Source organism: Plecotus auritus (assembly GCF_963455305.1).
Source record: "Plecotus auritus genome assembly, chromosome: 12".
Lineage (NCBI taxonomy): Eukaryota > Metazoa > Chordata > Mammalia > Chiroptera > Vespertilionidae > Plecotus > Plecotus auritus.
The window spans coordinates 17,344,410-17,363,013 of NC_137778.1; the positions used below are offsets into that span (position 1 = coordinate 17,344,410).

General features: G+C 33.0%; 1 protein-coding gene across 2 annotated transcripts in view; it reads right to left on the reverse strand.

Moving 5' to 3' along the window:
- Positions 1-377: 377 nt before the first annotated feature.
- The window catches only part of ODR4 (odr-4 GPCR localization factor homolog), a 30,684-nt gene continuing 12,457 nt past the window's right edge, over positions 378-18,604 (reverse strand). For both annotated transcript variants that reach the window (XM_080649239.1, XM_080649238.1), the window contains 10 exons: positions 18,046-18,152; positions 16,981-17,017; positions 16,071-16,211; positions 14,705-14,800; positions 13,917-13,976; positions 13,321-13,449; positions 12,534-12,624; positions 7,989-8,174; positions 1,813-1,923; positions 378-644 (listed from right to left, as the gene is read on the reverse strand). In XM_080649239.1, coding sequence (XP_080505365.1) covers positions 577-644; positions 1,813-1,923; positions 7,989-8,174; positions 12,534-12,624; positions 13,321-13,449; positions 13,917-13,976; positions 14,705-14,800; positions 16,071-16,211; positions 16,981-17,017; positions 18,046-18,152 — 1,026 coding nt within the window. In that variant the 3' untranslated portion in view covers positions 378-576. The remainder of the gene's footprint in view (positions 645-1,812; positions 1,924-7,988; positions 8,175-12,533; positions 12,625-13,320; positions 13,450-13,916; positions 13,977-14,704; positions 14,801-16,070; positions 16,212-16,980; positions 17,018-18,045; positions 18,153-18,604) is intronic.

The following is an 18,604-nucleotide window of genomic DNA, read 5'->3' on the forward strand; positions in this document are numbered from 1 at the left end:
GCGGGAAGAAAAAATCTTATTTAATATAGTAAAACAGTTATGATATACAAACACGAGAAAGCACATGATTTATGGCAATCTTTACTGATTCAAATCCGGAAAGGTTTCCTACCACTTGATCAGAACTTGGTCAATATTTTGGAACTGGGTAAACATTAGAAAGGTCCTACAGTATGAACTTACCCAATAGGTTGTTGCCCCACTTTGTAGAAATTTCTCCTGTTGTTCTATTACTAAGATATTCAGCCAACCCTGACTATTCAAATTTTCAATGTCCTGATGAATATGTGATCCAGATCAAGAGGACTAAAATCTGTGAAAATAAACCATCAGTTTGAACATTTAAAAATAAATAATAATGATTTGTTACATGAAGCTTCCATCTAGATAAATAATTTTATTGCAGGGCTAAACAAGGCAGCTGGTGATTTCATTTGTCAGAAACACACCTAATAGGAGTTTGGCAGCAAGTCTGGCTGCTGTTGTCTTAAATGCAGATGGCTTGTTTGCATCTTTATTATTCATAATTGTTGGTCACTGTTCTCTAGATGATCAGGAAGCTCATTGTGCTTCACCCTAATCACTGAAGTAGTGAAAGGAGATACCCACAGCAAGGAGTGCAACTGCAAATGCTGCAATCATACCTAAAAGTAAACAAACACAAAACAAAAGGAAATGGAATGAGCGGAAGAAAAGCTTACTTGATTCTAGCCTCTGAAATGTAGGTAATAGATGGGCCTAAACAACAGCAGCACACACACAAATACATATTCTTACACACAGATAGACATGTCCTAAAAGGCGACAAAGTCTTAGAGGAAATACAGCAATAAGTTTTTAAAAAAGTGGATTGCAAAGATTAGACTGGTAATCATGTACTTCATCACTTTAACGAAACCTTAAACAACAAAAAATAGTGTCCTATACATGTGTGCACTCACACACATCTAAGAGAAAAACACATAATTTAAAAGGGTCCTATCTATTTACATTGAAATTCCAGCTGTCTCATGCAATTAGGCTTAAACCAAAAAAACAGCTCCAATGTGCAGTGGTTCTCAATCATTAAATGCAGTCACTTGAATAGCTACTGAAAACTACAGAAACTCAGATCATCATTCTAAAATCTAGGAACTAGTAACTCATTTTTTCCCCCTGATTATTAAGTTAAAAAACAAATGAACAAACAAAAAATCGGATTAGAGAATCACACACACACACACACACACACACACACACACACACACACGTATAAAGAATTTATGAAATTAACTTAAGTTTATCTAATAAATAAGTGACAAGAAAAACAACTAAAACTTCTGGCTCTCTGTCAAAAACCTTAATACTTTCCATGAAACAACAGTGTACATGTTCTTTGATCAATAAGTCTGAAAAATGTGAAAGTGACTGCCACACTATCATGAAACCTTTTAAATACTGAAGTGCATTATAAATTTTCAGTCTCAAATTTGACTTTTTTTCAAAAGAGATATCAAATCTGCAATAACAATCCTGGGAAAAACAATTTGGAAAGTATTGGTCCTACTATACTAATCAATTCCCCAAACTCAACATGCTTTTCTTCTAAAAGCACCAATAAAATTAGTAGAAGTGTCATCTTTGAGGGCCCTTGCGATAATGCATCATTTGTACATCTTTCCATCTCCAGGTCTTAGCACATTCCACAATTCTCAATAAATACTGGCTTAATCTAGTACCTTTAAGTAAAATAAAACCCAGTAATTTTAAAGTAACAACAAAACGGAAATCCAAAATGCCATCTTTTTCAATGTTATAAAAGAAATAAAATACCCATGTTTTGCCGAATTTTCAATACTATTGTAGTTTGCATTGGTTCTTTTGGTTGTTCATCATCTCTATCGTCCAATGGAGCTTCAGAATTCATAGAGGAACTCAGAAAAGCTGCAAGAGGATAATAATAATGAATCCTATTGTGGTTTTGGCAATTAACAATTTCAAATAATTAGATATTAGTAATAAAGATGGGATCAGCAAACTGCAGCCCATGGGCCAAACTTGCAGGGGTTGGTCAGACACCCATGGTCCAACTTTGCAGGGTTGGCCAGACCTTATGCGTTCCACAAAGCCTAAAACAGTTACTATTAGAACCCATACAGAAAAGTTGTCCTGACTCTTGAGCTAACCTGAAATTTGAAATATATAAGCAAAATATGATAATAAGTGTGACCTCTAAAAAAAAAAATCATTGTTAAGCAAGGCAAGCACAATATCTCTTTTTACAGGTGAAATATAAAACCTGGGAAGTTAGAGCATATTTGAGGTCATGGGCAGCAGATTGAGGACTCAGATATGAGGTTTCTTCCTTCTTAATTATGGGTGAAAATAATTTTTGTAGGTTTGCTTAGCTGAATTTATTTAACACCAACTAAAAGAATTTGAAAAGAGAACATTCTTAGAGATCATACAGAGCAGTGGTTTTAACCCCGTCTCCTCCTAGTGCTAGAGTCTGACATAAAATCCAAGCACGTACAACAGGTGACAGTAGAATTACTATGGTTGAAGTAGGGAGGGGTGGCTTGGAGCCAGAGTCCCTTCTTCCTCTCAGGTGGCAGTGGAGTTCGGTTCTATAGAACTCTGCGGAACTATGTTTGAAAGCAACTACTTCATGTTGATCCCTTTATTTACAAAGAAGAAAACCACAGTGAGAGACAATAAATACTACTGTTTAAATTCCAAGTAAAATAGCCTAGTAGATGGATTTAAAATGTCCTTATAAACATGTGTATCCCAATATACTAGCACATAATCTTATTGAAACAGATACCTAGCGCACCAAAATGGATAAAAGAAAAAGGGAAAAATGCCTAGTTCTCATGGATTTCCCATGAAGAAAAATTTACTGTCATTTTTAGAAATAATCCTTAGTAACTACCTCATTAGAATCAAGGGAAGCCCCATTCTTTTTATATCCTCTTAACATATAACTAAAGAACTTTAAAAACAAACATATTTGCTTTTTTCCTACTCCAATATCAAGTTGTCACAAAGGCAAACAAATTCTTATTATGAACTGTCTCTAAAACTATTCAGTCTCTTATATTTCTACAGCTTCTTGGTTGCTAAAGGGGCATAACACCTTAGTTCTAGACTACATTAGCCTATCAGCTTCCAATTTCCCCTAACTTCATCTGACAAAAATTGAATGGGAGGTGGGAATGGAGGAAGATGGAGGTGGGTAAAGGGGAGATTGACAGAGACTTGACTTGGGGCAGTGAACAGACTTCACTTCGGTGGGTGAACACACAATACAGTGTACAGATGATGTGTTGTAGAACTGTGCACCTGAAACCTGAATAATTTTGTTAACCAGTGTCACCCCAATAAATTCAATTTAAAAAATGGAATGGATAGCATAATTTTATTCATGTTAAAACACACGCACACACAAACTTTGGCTTTTCTATCAGCAAGTATCACTGGTAAAAAACTTTTTCTTTGGGCCACTATATCTTTGTATCAGGTAATGAATAAACAAAAATATTGGATAAAGCATGAATTATACCTATTTGCTAAAGGAATTTGTTTTATTTAAACACTTGTATATAAAGAGCACAAAAATGGTTCTATTTGTCATGATATACATTTAATATTGAACTGTTACATGTGAAGATCATGCTGCACAAATAATTTACTCCTATTAAAAAAAAAGACATTCCATTGCTCTATTATTTCCATTTTTAAATCCTGTGATTTGATACAAATTCAAGATAAGTTTACAGAAACAGAGCACTTTTCAAGAATAAATAAGCCCTGTCATAATTTACTTTTTGTGAGGGTCTGTAGGCTTTTAATTCAAACCTTAGGTACTACGTTATTTTACCAATACTTTAATTTAAATGCAAATGACGTATGTTCAATAAGAAATTAGATTGTAACCATTCCTTAAAATCAGATAATTTAACTTCAGACAAATCTTGTAAGAAAACAACTTTCTTGAGCAACTGTTAACCAAAGAGAAAACAAGGGCCATGATGAATACATGCTAATTGTGTATGTGTTCCAGTTCACGCCAAGTTGTTAACAGGTGGGCAGGACTATTTAGAAACTTAAAATGAAACATTAGGACTTGAACTCCTTTGGTTAGTTGTCGTCTTCTCCATCTCTGAATCCTAAATTAATGAGGTTTCACTATAGTCAGTAATTTAGCCAAAAAATACATTTTCTGTATTACTTTTTCCTCATAATTAAATTAGCAACATTTAAGGAAACAGCAAAAAATAGTTTCAGTTCAGATAGCAAAACAGAATTAGTAAAATGAGTTTCATCCAATTTTAAAGGTGTGTCTCCAAATTTTAGCTGATATTGTGGATAAAGTACATCTGAATTATTAAGTTAATATCTACTAGGAGGTGACTAATGCATCTAAGTAATTTTAAAGCCATAGTTATCCCTCACCTTAAGTGAGTCATTTTGACAAATTGTTCTTCATCCCTTAAGTCATTTAAAACTATGTTATTTTAAGATATTTACTTGGCAAATATGTATTTTAAACATAGCAACTACTTGGCAGCATATTATAGAACAGAAATAAATAATAATCAAGCTAGATACTTATAAGTTTAATGCTAACTGTATAGCACTTGACTTCAATTTATAAATTTAAACCATAAACTTTTTATGGTTTATTATATATAAAAAGATTAATTTAAAATATTTAGGAAAATCTATGCAAACTATAAAATATTACTTTCCTACTTTAACATTAATATTTTTCATTATAATTCAGGAATCATTATTTTACAGCCTTATAATGCTAGTTATTATCATGCTGCCTTTATGTTTAGAAAGTATTTTACCTAACATTTTTACTAAATTCTCATACCAACCCCAAGAGAATCTGAGGTTCAGAGGGAACTTGTTTCAGGTTATTTAGCTGCAAGTGGCACACCTGGACTAAGCTAAAATACTATCTTGGAAAAATTATGCATCTAATATTTTTGAGTAAATTAATAAGTGAATAAATGAATGACTAAGTGAATCTAATTCTAAATCAATAGGATGTTAATGTAAAAGCACTTAATTTTTATATTACAAGGTTTATGTTTTCACCCTACCTCATAATTTGGGAATATGTCATTTCATTATTAAAAATACACTAATTACTAAATCATTCCTTCTAATTTAAATATTTTATGAAGCAAAACTAATATAATTCTATAAAAGTAATATTCTTGGCTATAATATAACTCATACCAGTGTTCATTTCCTAAAAAGCCTAGAGATACTTTTACTGTATTCATCCTTCCAAATGAACTCAAATGTTACCTGCTCTGAGAAGTTTTCCCTGAGTCCCTTACAGGTATAGTGCTTATGCTAAATAAATGTAGTAAATAAATAAGACTATAGTCTTATAGTCTGTATTGGTTAGGTCCCATGGAAAGGTAGTAAAACAAAATTGTTAGGAAAAAAAAACACAGATTCTGGAGTCAAACTGCTTAAGTTTCAGCTCCACCATTCCTAGGTATGTAACCTGACAAAGTTATTTGACCTTTCTGACCCTCAAGTCTCTCATCTGGAAAATGGGGCTAATAATAATCTGCATCATAGGGTTGTTGTAAGGATTAAATGATTTCGTATTTGTAAGGCTCTTAAAACAGTGTCTGGAATGTAAGAGGTTCTATATAAATAGATAATATTGTTATTAGAGTGTTAGGTTTAATTCAAGGTAATAACATTTCAAAGAAGGCAAATCCTATATAATAAAAGGATAATATGCAAATAGACCGATTGGCAGACCAACCAGTCGCTATGACACGCACTGACCACCAGGAGGAAGATGCACAACGCAGGAGCTGCCCTCTGGTGGTCAGTGCATTCCCACAGGGGGAGGGCCTCTCAGCCAGAAGCCCAGAAGCCAGGCTCATGGCTGGCAAGAGCCTCTCCCGCCTCTGTGGCAGCACTAAGGATGTCCTACTGCCGTCTTAGGCCTGCAAGGGAGCGGGCCTAAGCCATCAGTCGGACATGAACATCCCCCAAGGGCTCCCTGACTGCGAGAGGGTACAGGCTGGGCTGAGGGAACCCGGCCCTCCCCCCCCCGCCCCAGTGCATGAATCTCGTGCACTGAGCCTCTAGTCAGAGTATATTTAAATAAGTAGTTTTTAATTTTTCTTAAGTTACCAACCCTTTGAAAGCTACAGATCTCGTTCCAGAAAAGATTATACAATTACTTTAAAGTGATTTGTGGCTCTCCCGAAAGCTATCTATGACTCCAAGGTTTTGGACACCACAGGTTAAAAATTCCTAATCTAGAGAAAGGCAACCAAAGTGGCAAGATAAAATGAGGTCTGAAAACTATAACAAAGAGAATAGTTAAAGGTGTATGGGAATATCTGGCTTTAAAGTATTTAGAACATAACAGTTACCCTCAAATTTAAAGCACGGACCCCCAAAAGTAGTACTTATGTTTTATTGTTGCATATTACTGAACAAAGTATAGATTACAGGAAGGCAGACTGGTATTAGGAATAAGGAAAAATAGAGTCTAATCACCTATTTGCAAGGAATATAGATTCAGTATTCAGTATTATAAGTCAGAGGATGAACTAGGACAATTCTAATGATCCCATATAAAGTGCATTCAGATATCAACAACAGAATGGGTCAAGAATTATTGGTAGGCATTAGTGAAAGAAATAAACAAAACAAATAAAAGCCTCCACCCTCATGATTCTAAGTTTGGTTTGCAGGGATATCACAGTCACTAATATGGGAAAACGTATTTTGAAAAGTAGCAATTATTTTTTCAACTAGTCTACTTTCAAAATCTCTATTAGAAAATAGTTTTCAAAATATTGAACACAGCTGCTGCTTTAACATCAGGTACCGAGCAATTTGGAGTGTTGTTATTGTTTTCCTTTAAAACAAACTTACTATTCCACATCATGATTAATACTAACCGGGAGCTGTTAAAAATCCAGACACTGTTTTAAGAGCCTTACAAATACGACCTGGTAGTCTCCAACTAACCTGAGGCTTTACTGACAGATTTGTAATTCACCAAACACCTACTTGACATCATACTAATAAGAGAACTCTGAATCAAACACTCTACTTTGTGAGGGGTGGGAATTAGTTAAGCAACAGAGGAACAAATAAAAAATTAGAATTAGAAAAAGAACTTAAAAATTGCTATATTCTAATTTCATAAACATCCATATTCAAAAGTAACTTAAAGATTTTATTAGTATATCAGAAATTTCAAGATTGATAAATGGCTATGTACACAATATTCATTGATATTTGCAAATAACTACTTTCATCAAATATTTTTTAATGTTTCAGGAAATCTGTCATACATGCCTGTACACATTTATTTATTGACATGTTTTCATAGCCTACTTTCACTAGAAACAAAAACAAAAATGAAGCAAAGCCAAACAAAACAAAAAAACAGCCTTCCAAAATGTAAGGTCAAATGTGAAAATGATGGGTAGGAGAAGAAAATGTGTCACACAATTAAGATAGTTTGGCAAATCTATACTCTATAAAAATAATTTTTGGAACTGCCTATTTCAGCTTAGTATCCAGTTATATAAAGGGGGTAAAAAAAATAAAGGCAAATAGTATGGATAAGACGTTTAATAAAGTATTTTTTAAAACTTTGTGACATCATGTTTAACCAAATAATTAATCAAAATAATGGGTTTTGAGAAAACTTCTCTTACAATAAAAGAAATACCTCCAAACCATATATTTCCACCTACTTAAGGCTACTCTTGTTTCCAGATCTACTTGCTAGGCTTAGAAAAACCTGAATTATCTTAAATGTTGGTACAATTTTCCAGAAAAACTGACTGCATGTTTATATATGCAGAAACTAGACACCTTTTTAAATGCCTCAGAAGTTATCAGAAATAGCTTTAAGGAAAAGACATATTTAAACTAATGTCTCATAGGTGATCTTAGCAGTAGTCTAATCAGATTCTTAAATAACACCATGGAATTACCTGTGTTTATTTCCTCTGCAATTTCCAAATCTTCTATTTGAATCCTATGATCTAACATCTCTATAAAATGGTCTCTGATTTCTTCAGCTGACTCATCACCAAATTTATAATCACATAACATTACCGTGGATCCCGGAATGGGGACAAAAACTCGGTGAGGAAGGATGTGAAACTCTTTTTCAGAATCTAAAAGGAGAAGAAACATTATCAATATTTAGATAAGTCGGTCACTGGTATCAGGGACATATATTTTGTAAGTAAATGAAAGCATCATATACATACCAATAGAAATAAACCCTAAAAGTTGTTTTTATTCTCTAAATGACGTGACACAAAATTGCTGTTACTGAATCCTGCTTTACTTCAATATCCCTGGCCTCTGCAAGGGATTTAAATGATATTCCTGTGAAATATAAGCTTATCGCTGCCTTCAATATGAGGATGTTGTTGATTATATATTCTTATGTTAACCACCCTTCTATGAAAGAATAACCAGGAGGAAATTTTGTTCCTGGTTATTTTTCTTGTTTGTTTTAACTTTACAAACAATTTCCCCCTCTTCATGCAAGTTTGGAGCCAAATTAGTGGCCATTTTATATGGAGTGTATAGACATGACAGCATACATTTTTATACATGTATGTACAAAATAGTCTCACTACTCACATAATTCACAAAGTGCTAGTGGTCCCCTCTATCAAGCCTGTGTATGACAGCAAGTTATGTTTTATATACTAACCTCACTACCAACTCCATCTTGCTTTCTTTTCATTTTCCCTTTGTCTCATTCTTATTACTAATATTTATTATTCTGATCATTAATCTTAATTAAGTTCTTAGTTATTCCTAGAACTTTATTAAATGCTGTACATAATTAATAATGCATACATATTCTGTTTTTCAAATCAGGTTATATGCTTCTTGAGGAAAGGAATCTGGTCATTGATTTGTATCTATCACATTGCCTTGAACAGAACAAATGCTTAATGAACATCTAATAAACAGACATACTAAATGCTATAAACTAGAAATAATATTCCTGGGACAACAATTAGTGCTACATATTGTCATAAATAGCATTAAGAAATTTTTTGAAAAAATAATCTGGATCTAAATAAATAATGAAGAACTATGTTTCACTCTTCTTTGAATACTCACAAAGTAAAATATATTCCCTCCAATTTCTAACATCATCACTGGTCCAAGCAAACACAACTGGTTCTACACCATGATTCTAGTGAACTATCAACAAAGATCAAGATTTTGTGTAAAGAATGGACTCTTTCAGCAATGGATGTGGTTTTTAAATCTACCTCTGTACAGGCCAAGTAGAAAAGCAGGGCTCACTTTTATAGTAACCTTTTTTCTTGCCAAGAAACTAGTGGTAGCTTTCTATAACTACAAACAGGGGAAATGCAATGACTTAAATTATGTGTTTCTGCCATACTATACTTTTCATCTGCTTTTCATAAGAGAACGGAAAACAGTTTTACTCTTTGAACAGACTGCCACCTATCTGTAAAATTATATTACTACAATTTGTTTTGCGGCACGTGAACTGTCCACACAGATGGTTAGGCATCTATTATTTTATTTGGGGCCAGTTTCTTGAAATAGGTTAAGTTCAAAACTTTTAATGACGGCTATAATGTGTATGTATAATTGGCATGCAAACTGCATTCATTCTAGTTTTGCCTAAAAAAGAGATAAATATGCTATAAAATCAAATGTTAAAGAATTGGTTGTGATGAATTTAAATTACTCACTAAAAAAGAAAAGGCTCTTATAATTTCAAATTAAAAAGTTAATTTAGCCATTTAATATCTAAATAAAAACAAGTTTTCTAATTGGTCTGAGGCTAAAAATGGGAGGGGGACCTTTGTAAAAAGACACATCTGAAAAAGTATTCCAAAAAGGAGTCCTTTAGGAATAGTCCCACAGCAGAGTATCTAGTTCACCATTATTTCAAAAAGTTCCAAACAGAAAAAACATTTAAATTTAAGCCAATATGATAAGAATTGGGTTTCTGCTGATTAGTCCCAACTCATACTGAAGTATTAGAGCAATTTTTGTAAAATAGGTGCTATCTAAGCTGACTCTTAAGAAATAAGAGCCATTTGCATGAAGGGATGAGAAGTGCCATTCACAGACTGAAACCACGACCACCGGCAAAAAGGATTGTACATGTCTTAGAGGACAAGTGATATGAATGGATATGGTGTAGCAATGGAAGAAAGTAAGAGGTTTCAAAATTGATGGCCTCATTTTCATAAGGAGTAGGTCATCTTCTGAGAGTAGGTTGCACAGGATTGAATGGAATAATGAAGATGGTCTGAAATACTTTCTAAGGGGAAAACCCCAATAAGTAAAAAGAATGACTGGAATTCATATATATATATTTTTAATTTTTTTACAGTCATTGAAGTATTAGGTTCTTTCACCGGGATAGCCAGAATCCAAAGACTATGTTTGTTTTAAAATAAGGAATTTAAAGTTAATATGCCCTTTGCAGACTTCCTGATGCATGCAAAAATATTTTATGGCATATATCCTACATTTTACCATTCTACAAATCTACAAAATCTCACAAGCATAGGAGAAACATAAACTAAGTAAAATGAGGACTAAATCTAACAACTTGGTGTATAAATATTCAACTTCAATTTTACATTTGTTTATATTATACTTGCAATTTAGTCTTTTATACTGATATCCTAAGATCAACTTACATGTTAATGGAATAAGTATCCTGTTACTAAAGTTTTAAAAAATATATTTACACTTGCGTTTCTTCAGGAAATATAATGCTATACTTCCCAAAAATTAAAGTTAAGAAATTTTAAGACAAGTATCATTAAATAATTCTCTTCCTTCATCACCTCTAACATAATAGCAACTACTATTTATTGATGGCTTGACTTAACTTTAAAAACATCATCTTGTTTAATCTCACAGGCTCAAAAAGTATCTACTATAATCTCTGTTTTTTTATATAAGATAATGGATGTTTAGATAGGCTGAATCATTTGCTCAAAGTCACTTAACCAGTGGCAAAATTGACAAAGAGCCCAAGACCTTTAGTCTTTGTTCTTTCCACCAAACTACAATGCCTATTCTCTTCACATAGCCTTAAAGGTTATTCAATTACAGTGAAAAATGTTTTTTTTATTTTAAAAAAATTTAATTTGTAACTACTGCAACTGCTCTTTGAAGCAATTAATTATACTGATTGGACATCATCAAAATTTTCAATACCCACTCACTTATAAAATGATACCAGGACAGTCATATAATAGCATTTTTATGAAGTATTTTTAAACAGAGTAATAATATGTGTGATTAGATAGATCTTTGGCATTAATGATGGATATATGTCCACGTCTCTGAAAATCTCAAAATTCACTGTTCAGCTGTAATTATACTGTTGCTCAGAAAGTGAGTATTTAACACCACGAGAGCTATACCATCCACAAAGCCAAGTAGCAAAAACAAAGCCATAATGAGGTGAGGTTGGTAAGCTGACTGTGTGGCTAAGTGACCAAGTTTCACACAAATATCTCAATCCAATTGCTGCACTTAAGAATCAAAGTCATGTCTCAGCAAAACTATACATCTCACTATCAGTGGAGAGAACCTCATGGTTATTTGTGAAGTACAGCAAGGACAAATGTGAAATCTGGCAATTCCAGGAATCTATCATACTAGCAATATAAAAAAGATGATTAGCCTACCGAACCTAATATACTATTTACTAAAAGGAGTTAATTTTGTAGAGGAGCTATGCTTTCTTCTATAAATATAAAAATAGTCCCTTAACAAGCTAATATATATGTTTCAATTATATGTATATTCAACTGTGAATTCCTAATCTACTCAAATTTGAATGGTAGCAAGGTGAAGATGAATATGTAGCTCTAAAAAGCATACTCAATATTTTAATTTTCTTTTTGAATAAAATAAGTATTTTTAATAGAAATTACAAAAATGGTATAAATTGTTTGTTTCACAATAGATATAATAGTTAGAATAAATAGGTTATGACACCATGGCCCAAACTTTTTAAATTTAATTAAAGTCTGTTAGAGTAATTGATAAGTATATAAACTAGTACACAAAAAATTTGGTAAGAATAAGATGTCAATTGCATATAGACCACAAATTAATACCTATTAAATAATCTATTATATAAATATTCAACACTAATAAATGCTTTGACTATGAATGAATTATTCTAAAAACCTAATATATATTAATTTTTAAAATTAGCTTTAAAATGTTAGCACAGTTTTCTAGTCTGGTAGAAATTCATGCATAATTTTCTTTAAATCTTTCCAGAAATTGTTTTAAATATTGATAGATTTCCTATTATAAGGTGTTCACAAACTATTTTTTGTGCAACTGAAAATTTTTCATTCAATAAAAAAATAAAAGACGACATATTGTTATTAAAGATAGGTATAAGTATGAAAAATGACATATCTATTATATCTTGACATCCTATCTACTGAAAACATGCCCCAAAAAAGTACTTAATTTTATACTCATAACTTTTTTTTCTGGAATTTCATTCAAAAGTAGATCCTCAAATAGTATTTCACAACGATCAGCAACTGTATTCAATATATCTCTCTTCACTGCCTACGGAAAAACAAGACAAAACAAATTACAATAAGAAATAAAATTTGTTACTTTAGATTTGCATTATTTTTTTAGTAAGAAACCCTCACATAACTGGTCTCCCTGTATAATCACATCCACTAAAATAAGTGATAAGTCATTCCTTTTCAAATGTCCACTTAACATCCTTATTAACAACATTAATAGTTTAAAAGCAAATTTGCCTGCCTCATCTAAATAATAAATTAAAACCAAATAAATAAATGCAGTTTTGCATCTAAACAAATAATGCTACTATTCCAAATTAGGAAATGTATAACTATGAAAAAAGTGCTAGTCATGGCCCTTTTTCTGAATTACAGAGATTATAGAATATTACCTAATCATTCTTCCAGTAAATACTTTTCCTATTATTTAAAGAGTTCGATTTCTTTTAAAGGAAATGATTTCCAATGTACTAATAAGTCATACTGTGGAACACTTTAATGAACTTGTATAATCATCACTTTAAAAAAGACATAAAATAGACATTCTACATATGAAAATCTTGTGATCGATTATATGATATAATTGTACTGCCTAATTGACTGGGCCTTTATTAGTCAAAGTTAAATTAGTAATGAAAGCTGATATTGAAAAAATTAAAACTTATGACTTTTGAATAGTCATGTTAACACGCTTCTGCTTTTCATGAACCAGTTATTATTCCTTTTGTACCTGCACAGCATCCTTAACCTTGGGTTTATTGCTATGAATGTACACTCTGCATTTCACAGCGCCTTTAAGGTTAACAGAGCCGCTGCAGATCTGGACAGTGGCTGTGGATCTGTGGTCTGAATTCAGAAGCTGAAAGACAAAAATCACTTTAAGTTCTAATAGCTAACATTATATTAACTATATAAACTACATTAATAATTACATGAAACTTTTCAACATTATAGAAGCCATTTCATAAAGTGAGAAGAAATTTTTGACTGAACCAAGTATTTGAAAATTTTCTCCATAAATTATTAAAAGGCCTTCATATTTCTCCTTATATAAGTTATATATCATTTGTTGAGTATTAGAGTATAGTCAAATACTTTATGTTAAACTTTTAATAGTTTTGGGCCAAAAGACTCAAACATTAAAATAATGTTTTTTATTAAAATAATGTTTCTTGTGAATAACTTTCCTAGAACTGGACATTTTTTAGTCTCTTACATCTCTAAAATTCTTTGACTCTCTAATAATAAACATAAAAACAAACAATTTCATTAAGCTTATTCTTAGAAATAATGTACTTTAGATAAGAAGGATTTTAAAATATTTACCAACTGCGTTAACACTCTGACATCAAAAGAACTTGCTTGAGCATTTCCTCGAGGTTTTTTCTAGGGGAAAAAAAGTTAAAACTAGATTACTGAGATCAGAATGGAACATAGAAGACAATTTAGGAATTATCCTACACATACTAAGTAACTTAGAGGAAAAAAGTATTATTATTTGTTTTGTTTTAGCTACTTCTATAGACATGTTACTTTGTATATTCTATAGCAATCAATGTATGTTGATAAAAACAAAAAAACAAAACATTAATTCCCTACTTTTATTCCTCTAAAGCAAATACTAGCAAACTATGGTCTACAGGTCAAATTGAGACTACCACCAGTCTTTATAAATAAAGTTTTACTGGAACACACTAAGATCATTCATTTACGTATTGTGGCTGCTTTCATGCTACAACATCAGAACTGAATAGCTGCAACAGAGACCAAATGGTCCTTATTTCTGCAAAGTTTGCTGACCCTTGCTCTGAAAGGAGAGATCATAAAGTTTCTCTTCAGATCAAAGCTATTTTAGGAGCCTATATAGTCCCTTCTTTAAAATGGCAAAGGTTAGTCTTCAAACTGCCATAAGGGCAGGATTCTGATTATTTCCAAAATAATCTCATAATTTTATAAGAAAAACATCTGCCCTTTACTTCAAAAGGCCTTAGAAATAAGAAGTAGGTGAAAACTGTTTTCATGAAGGAAAGAACGATAGAACTAAGGATACGTCATCTTTTGTTTTTCCTTAACACAAATAATTTCATAAGTAAGATGATTTTCTCTGAACTCACCTGTCCTTCTAGTAGGTCACAATCTTCAGCTTTAACTTGTCCATTAATCAAATAAACACCATTTTCTATTTGCTTCGCCCAGCGTGCGAGTCCATTCTTATAAGAAACACAACAGGGATATCTTTCAGATATGATGCCATCTCAAACTCCCCACAATCAAGTTTTTCCTCCTAATTCACTGGCGTAGTAAAAATCTCTATGTAGCAGTTTTTTGCACCTTATTCATCCTATATAATAAAAGCCTAATATGCTAAGTGTTCTGTCATCCAGTGACAGGTCAACTGTTCAACAAATCAAAGCGTAATATGCTAATGAATGCTAAGGCCGCTCAACTGCTCGCTATGATGTGTACTCACCACCAGGGGTCAGACGCTCCAACCAGTAGGTTAGCTTGCTGCTGGGGTCCGGCCTATCAGGACTGAGTAAGATGGGCCGGACATGCCCTGGAGCCCTCCCGCGGTCCCTCCCCAGCCCCGATCGTGCACTGGTGGGGTCCCTCAACCTGGCCTGTGCCCTCTCGCAATTTGGGACCCCTTGGGGGATGTCGGAGAGGGTGTTTCAGCCCAATCCCACAGGCCACTCCCCTTGGGAAGGCGCGTGACACAGGGCTCACAGCCGACAAGCACTGCTATAGCGGCACGAGCCTCTCCAGATCGGGTCTGATTGGGCACGAGCCTGTGGCAGGCGCAGTGGGGCCAGGATGAGCGGGAGCGGTAGGTAGGAGCTGCAGGCGGCTTTGGACCGTGGGTTTCAGCCCGATCCCCGCAGGCCACCCCGAGGGACCCCACCCATGCACGAATTCATGCACCGGGCCTCTAGTATTTAATAACAGTTTTTCTAATCTTTATCTCAAACTACCATTCACATCACTGACTTAGAAGGTTTAATAACTACATGACCATAGTCAAATAAGTTCAATAATTCCCATTATCTTTTAAAAATGTGACAAAAGAGAAAAAGCCTCAAATATATAAAGCAGTATTTGCCTCCAGCAGAAATGAGATATAAACAAAAGAATGATACAAAAATTCTTAAAAAGGACTAAAAAAGAGAACACAAAACTAAAGATCATGCAAAAGCAAAAAGATCAAACAGTATACATTCTTACATAACTATATTTGACAATGTACATCATTATGTTAATTAACAAATATTTATGGAGCACCTATTATGTTAAATATGTTAGTATTATGACATTGTCCCTCCTCTAAATTTGTAATCTGGGGTAATAAATTAGTTACCTCTAACAATATCATCACAATTAGAATGCAATTTTTGAGGATTATAAAGTGAACAGTAGACAACCAGAATAAAAGCAAATTATCTATTCAGCAATCACTACAGAAAATTCATTTTACCCTGATACCTTTGTATTTTTCTCCAGCGTATAGCTGACAGAAGTAGTAGAGAGCGGGATGTGAATATTAATATGAACTGTACACTCTAAAGAAAGCCATGAAGTTGATAGTCCATTTTGATACTTCCAATCTGCTGGTTTTGCTGAACTCTTTAGTGAGAGAGGGGTAAAAACATAAAACATGTGCTTTAGGTCATCATATGTACAAGCTAATAACTTGAACATCCTGATAGCTAATATATTTGGCCATATTCTTTCATCAAAGGGCAATAGGTTACAACTAAATAAAAACAAAGCATGCATTTAATTTTAGTAATCTTCAGAATACTGAACTTGGTGACTCCCTCCTCCAGCCAACTGGCAAAAACCAGGTGGTCCATGTTTAGAATTCTGCGGAGTCCTCTGGTCCTCTAGCTCTCATCTATAGCTTCGACAGTGTTAATTCTGAAGCTTCTGATGTGAAGCAAATAACCACTGAGTGACTTTCAGGTGCCAGATGTTCTCCTTTCTGTCCCATCCACCCTAACAGAATTCTGCCAAGTTGCTTTTTCACAATGCGTTTAAACACCTTAGTAAATGTTAGTTTGGATTCTGCTGAGTGCAAATAGCTTGCTTTCTAGGCACTATAGCTAAAAAGCCCACATACTTTTACTACCAGCCTCTCAAATATAATACTAAACACATAAACAAGGCAGGGGGAGTTTAATAAACATATGTTAACAACTAAAAAATAAAAAATAAAAAAAAACACATAAATTTTCCTTGTCTGTAATGAAATATTTCAAAATAAAAAAATATAGGTGGTTGTGGACATCGATAGGAGGGAACAGCACTGAAATTTTTTAAAACTAAAGAATTGAATTGTATTTTAAAAATAGTTTGCAACACAGAAAAATCTTTAAAGAGCAATTTTTCTTACCTTTGGATCTTGGATATCATAAGTTCGACAAAGTATTCTTTACTAATTAAGGATAAAAATGACCCAAACCATCAAAAAATAAAAACAAAACCATAAGCATCCAAGAGTTTTTACAAAATTATACCATTTTACACACTTAATGATATGTACACATATGTATGTAATTATACAAATATATATATAAATTGCTCTGACTATAGTTGTGGTGCTTTAAACTATTTCTTTTTTTTTTATTAAGGTATTATATGTGTACATATTTAAACTATTTCTTATGGCTTATAAATCCTGCTCATCATAATGAATAGAAAGTACCTGCTCAAATACACACCCTGTATAACAAACAGGTGTGCCCCTTTGGATGGAGTCAAGCCTGAGAATCTTTATTGGGTCAAGGGGCCTGTACATGAAACTTTCTAGTTAAATATACAAAGGAGTTTAAAGCCCAGCTTCTGCAGGACTGATCACTGTTTGAATTTTGTCTTTTCCAAATCCTGATTCATTGGGCCCTTGCACTGCTTCACTCTCTTCCTAAGGCTGTCACTTGCTTGGGAGGCATTCTTGCTCTGGCAAGATGTATAGGAAAGAAGCTCAGAGGTCCCTATAACTGGCTTTTAGTGCCATTTGATCTTGGCTGAAGTCCTAAAAATTTCTTAGATATCCTAACTGTCCAGCTCAGTGCACCTGTGGTTTGAATTGAACATTTTACCAATAGCAGTTGGAGGTAAAAATTTAACATAATAAAAGCATTACTTTGCTTAAGCTGTCAGCTGGGGTATCTACTTCTCTGTAGGGGACCTATCGTGCTGGTAAACAGTTCTCAATCCCTAGTCCTTGACACCTCTGTCAAACTCTTTGCAACCTTGAGGCATGATTATATTATTATTATTATTAGTAGTAGTAGTAGTAGTTGTTGTTATTGTGCTAAGTATGTTATTTACAGAAAAACTTACAAACTAAGCTTATTTTTTAAATAATGATTTAAGTAAATGTTTTGGGGGAAAACTTATAGGAACATTATTTTGGTATTATATACATTTAAAACATAAACACCTAAATAAAAGATACTTTTTTGTAGAAGAGCAAATGTGAAGTGTCACTCGATCTGAGACTTCCTCCTCTGTGAAACTCCACAGTCTCTTTTTATTCATAGATTTTTCCACAGCAAATACTAGCTGAAATAGAAGAAAACACACACCAATTGAATGCAAAGTGAAAGAAGAAAAGTGAATGCAGAAAAACATACAATTATAATGTCTCTAAGCTCCCATCTATTTAAAATTTCATGATTCTATAATTAAATTGTCTTTTCTTCAAAAGAAAGAGTGAAACTGATTATTAACCGTTGGGGTTCCATTTACACAATTGTTTTTTTAAAATAGAAAATATAATCCATCATCATTAAGAATCAACTGGACATAAAAATTAATTTTGGGCAAACATTTAAGTGAAATATAGAATAAAGGCTTTATTATAATAAGAGTGAGAAAGGACAAGTTATTTTTAAACTATAAAAATGGAGCATGTCACCCATTTGGCATTTCTTATTTAAATGTCACAAAAGATTTAAAGCAATATATAAGGACACATACAATATAGTAGCAACATAAATTTAAAGTGACAAAAA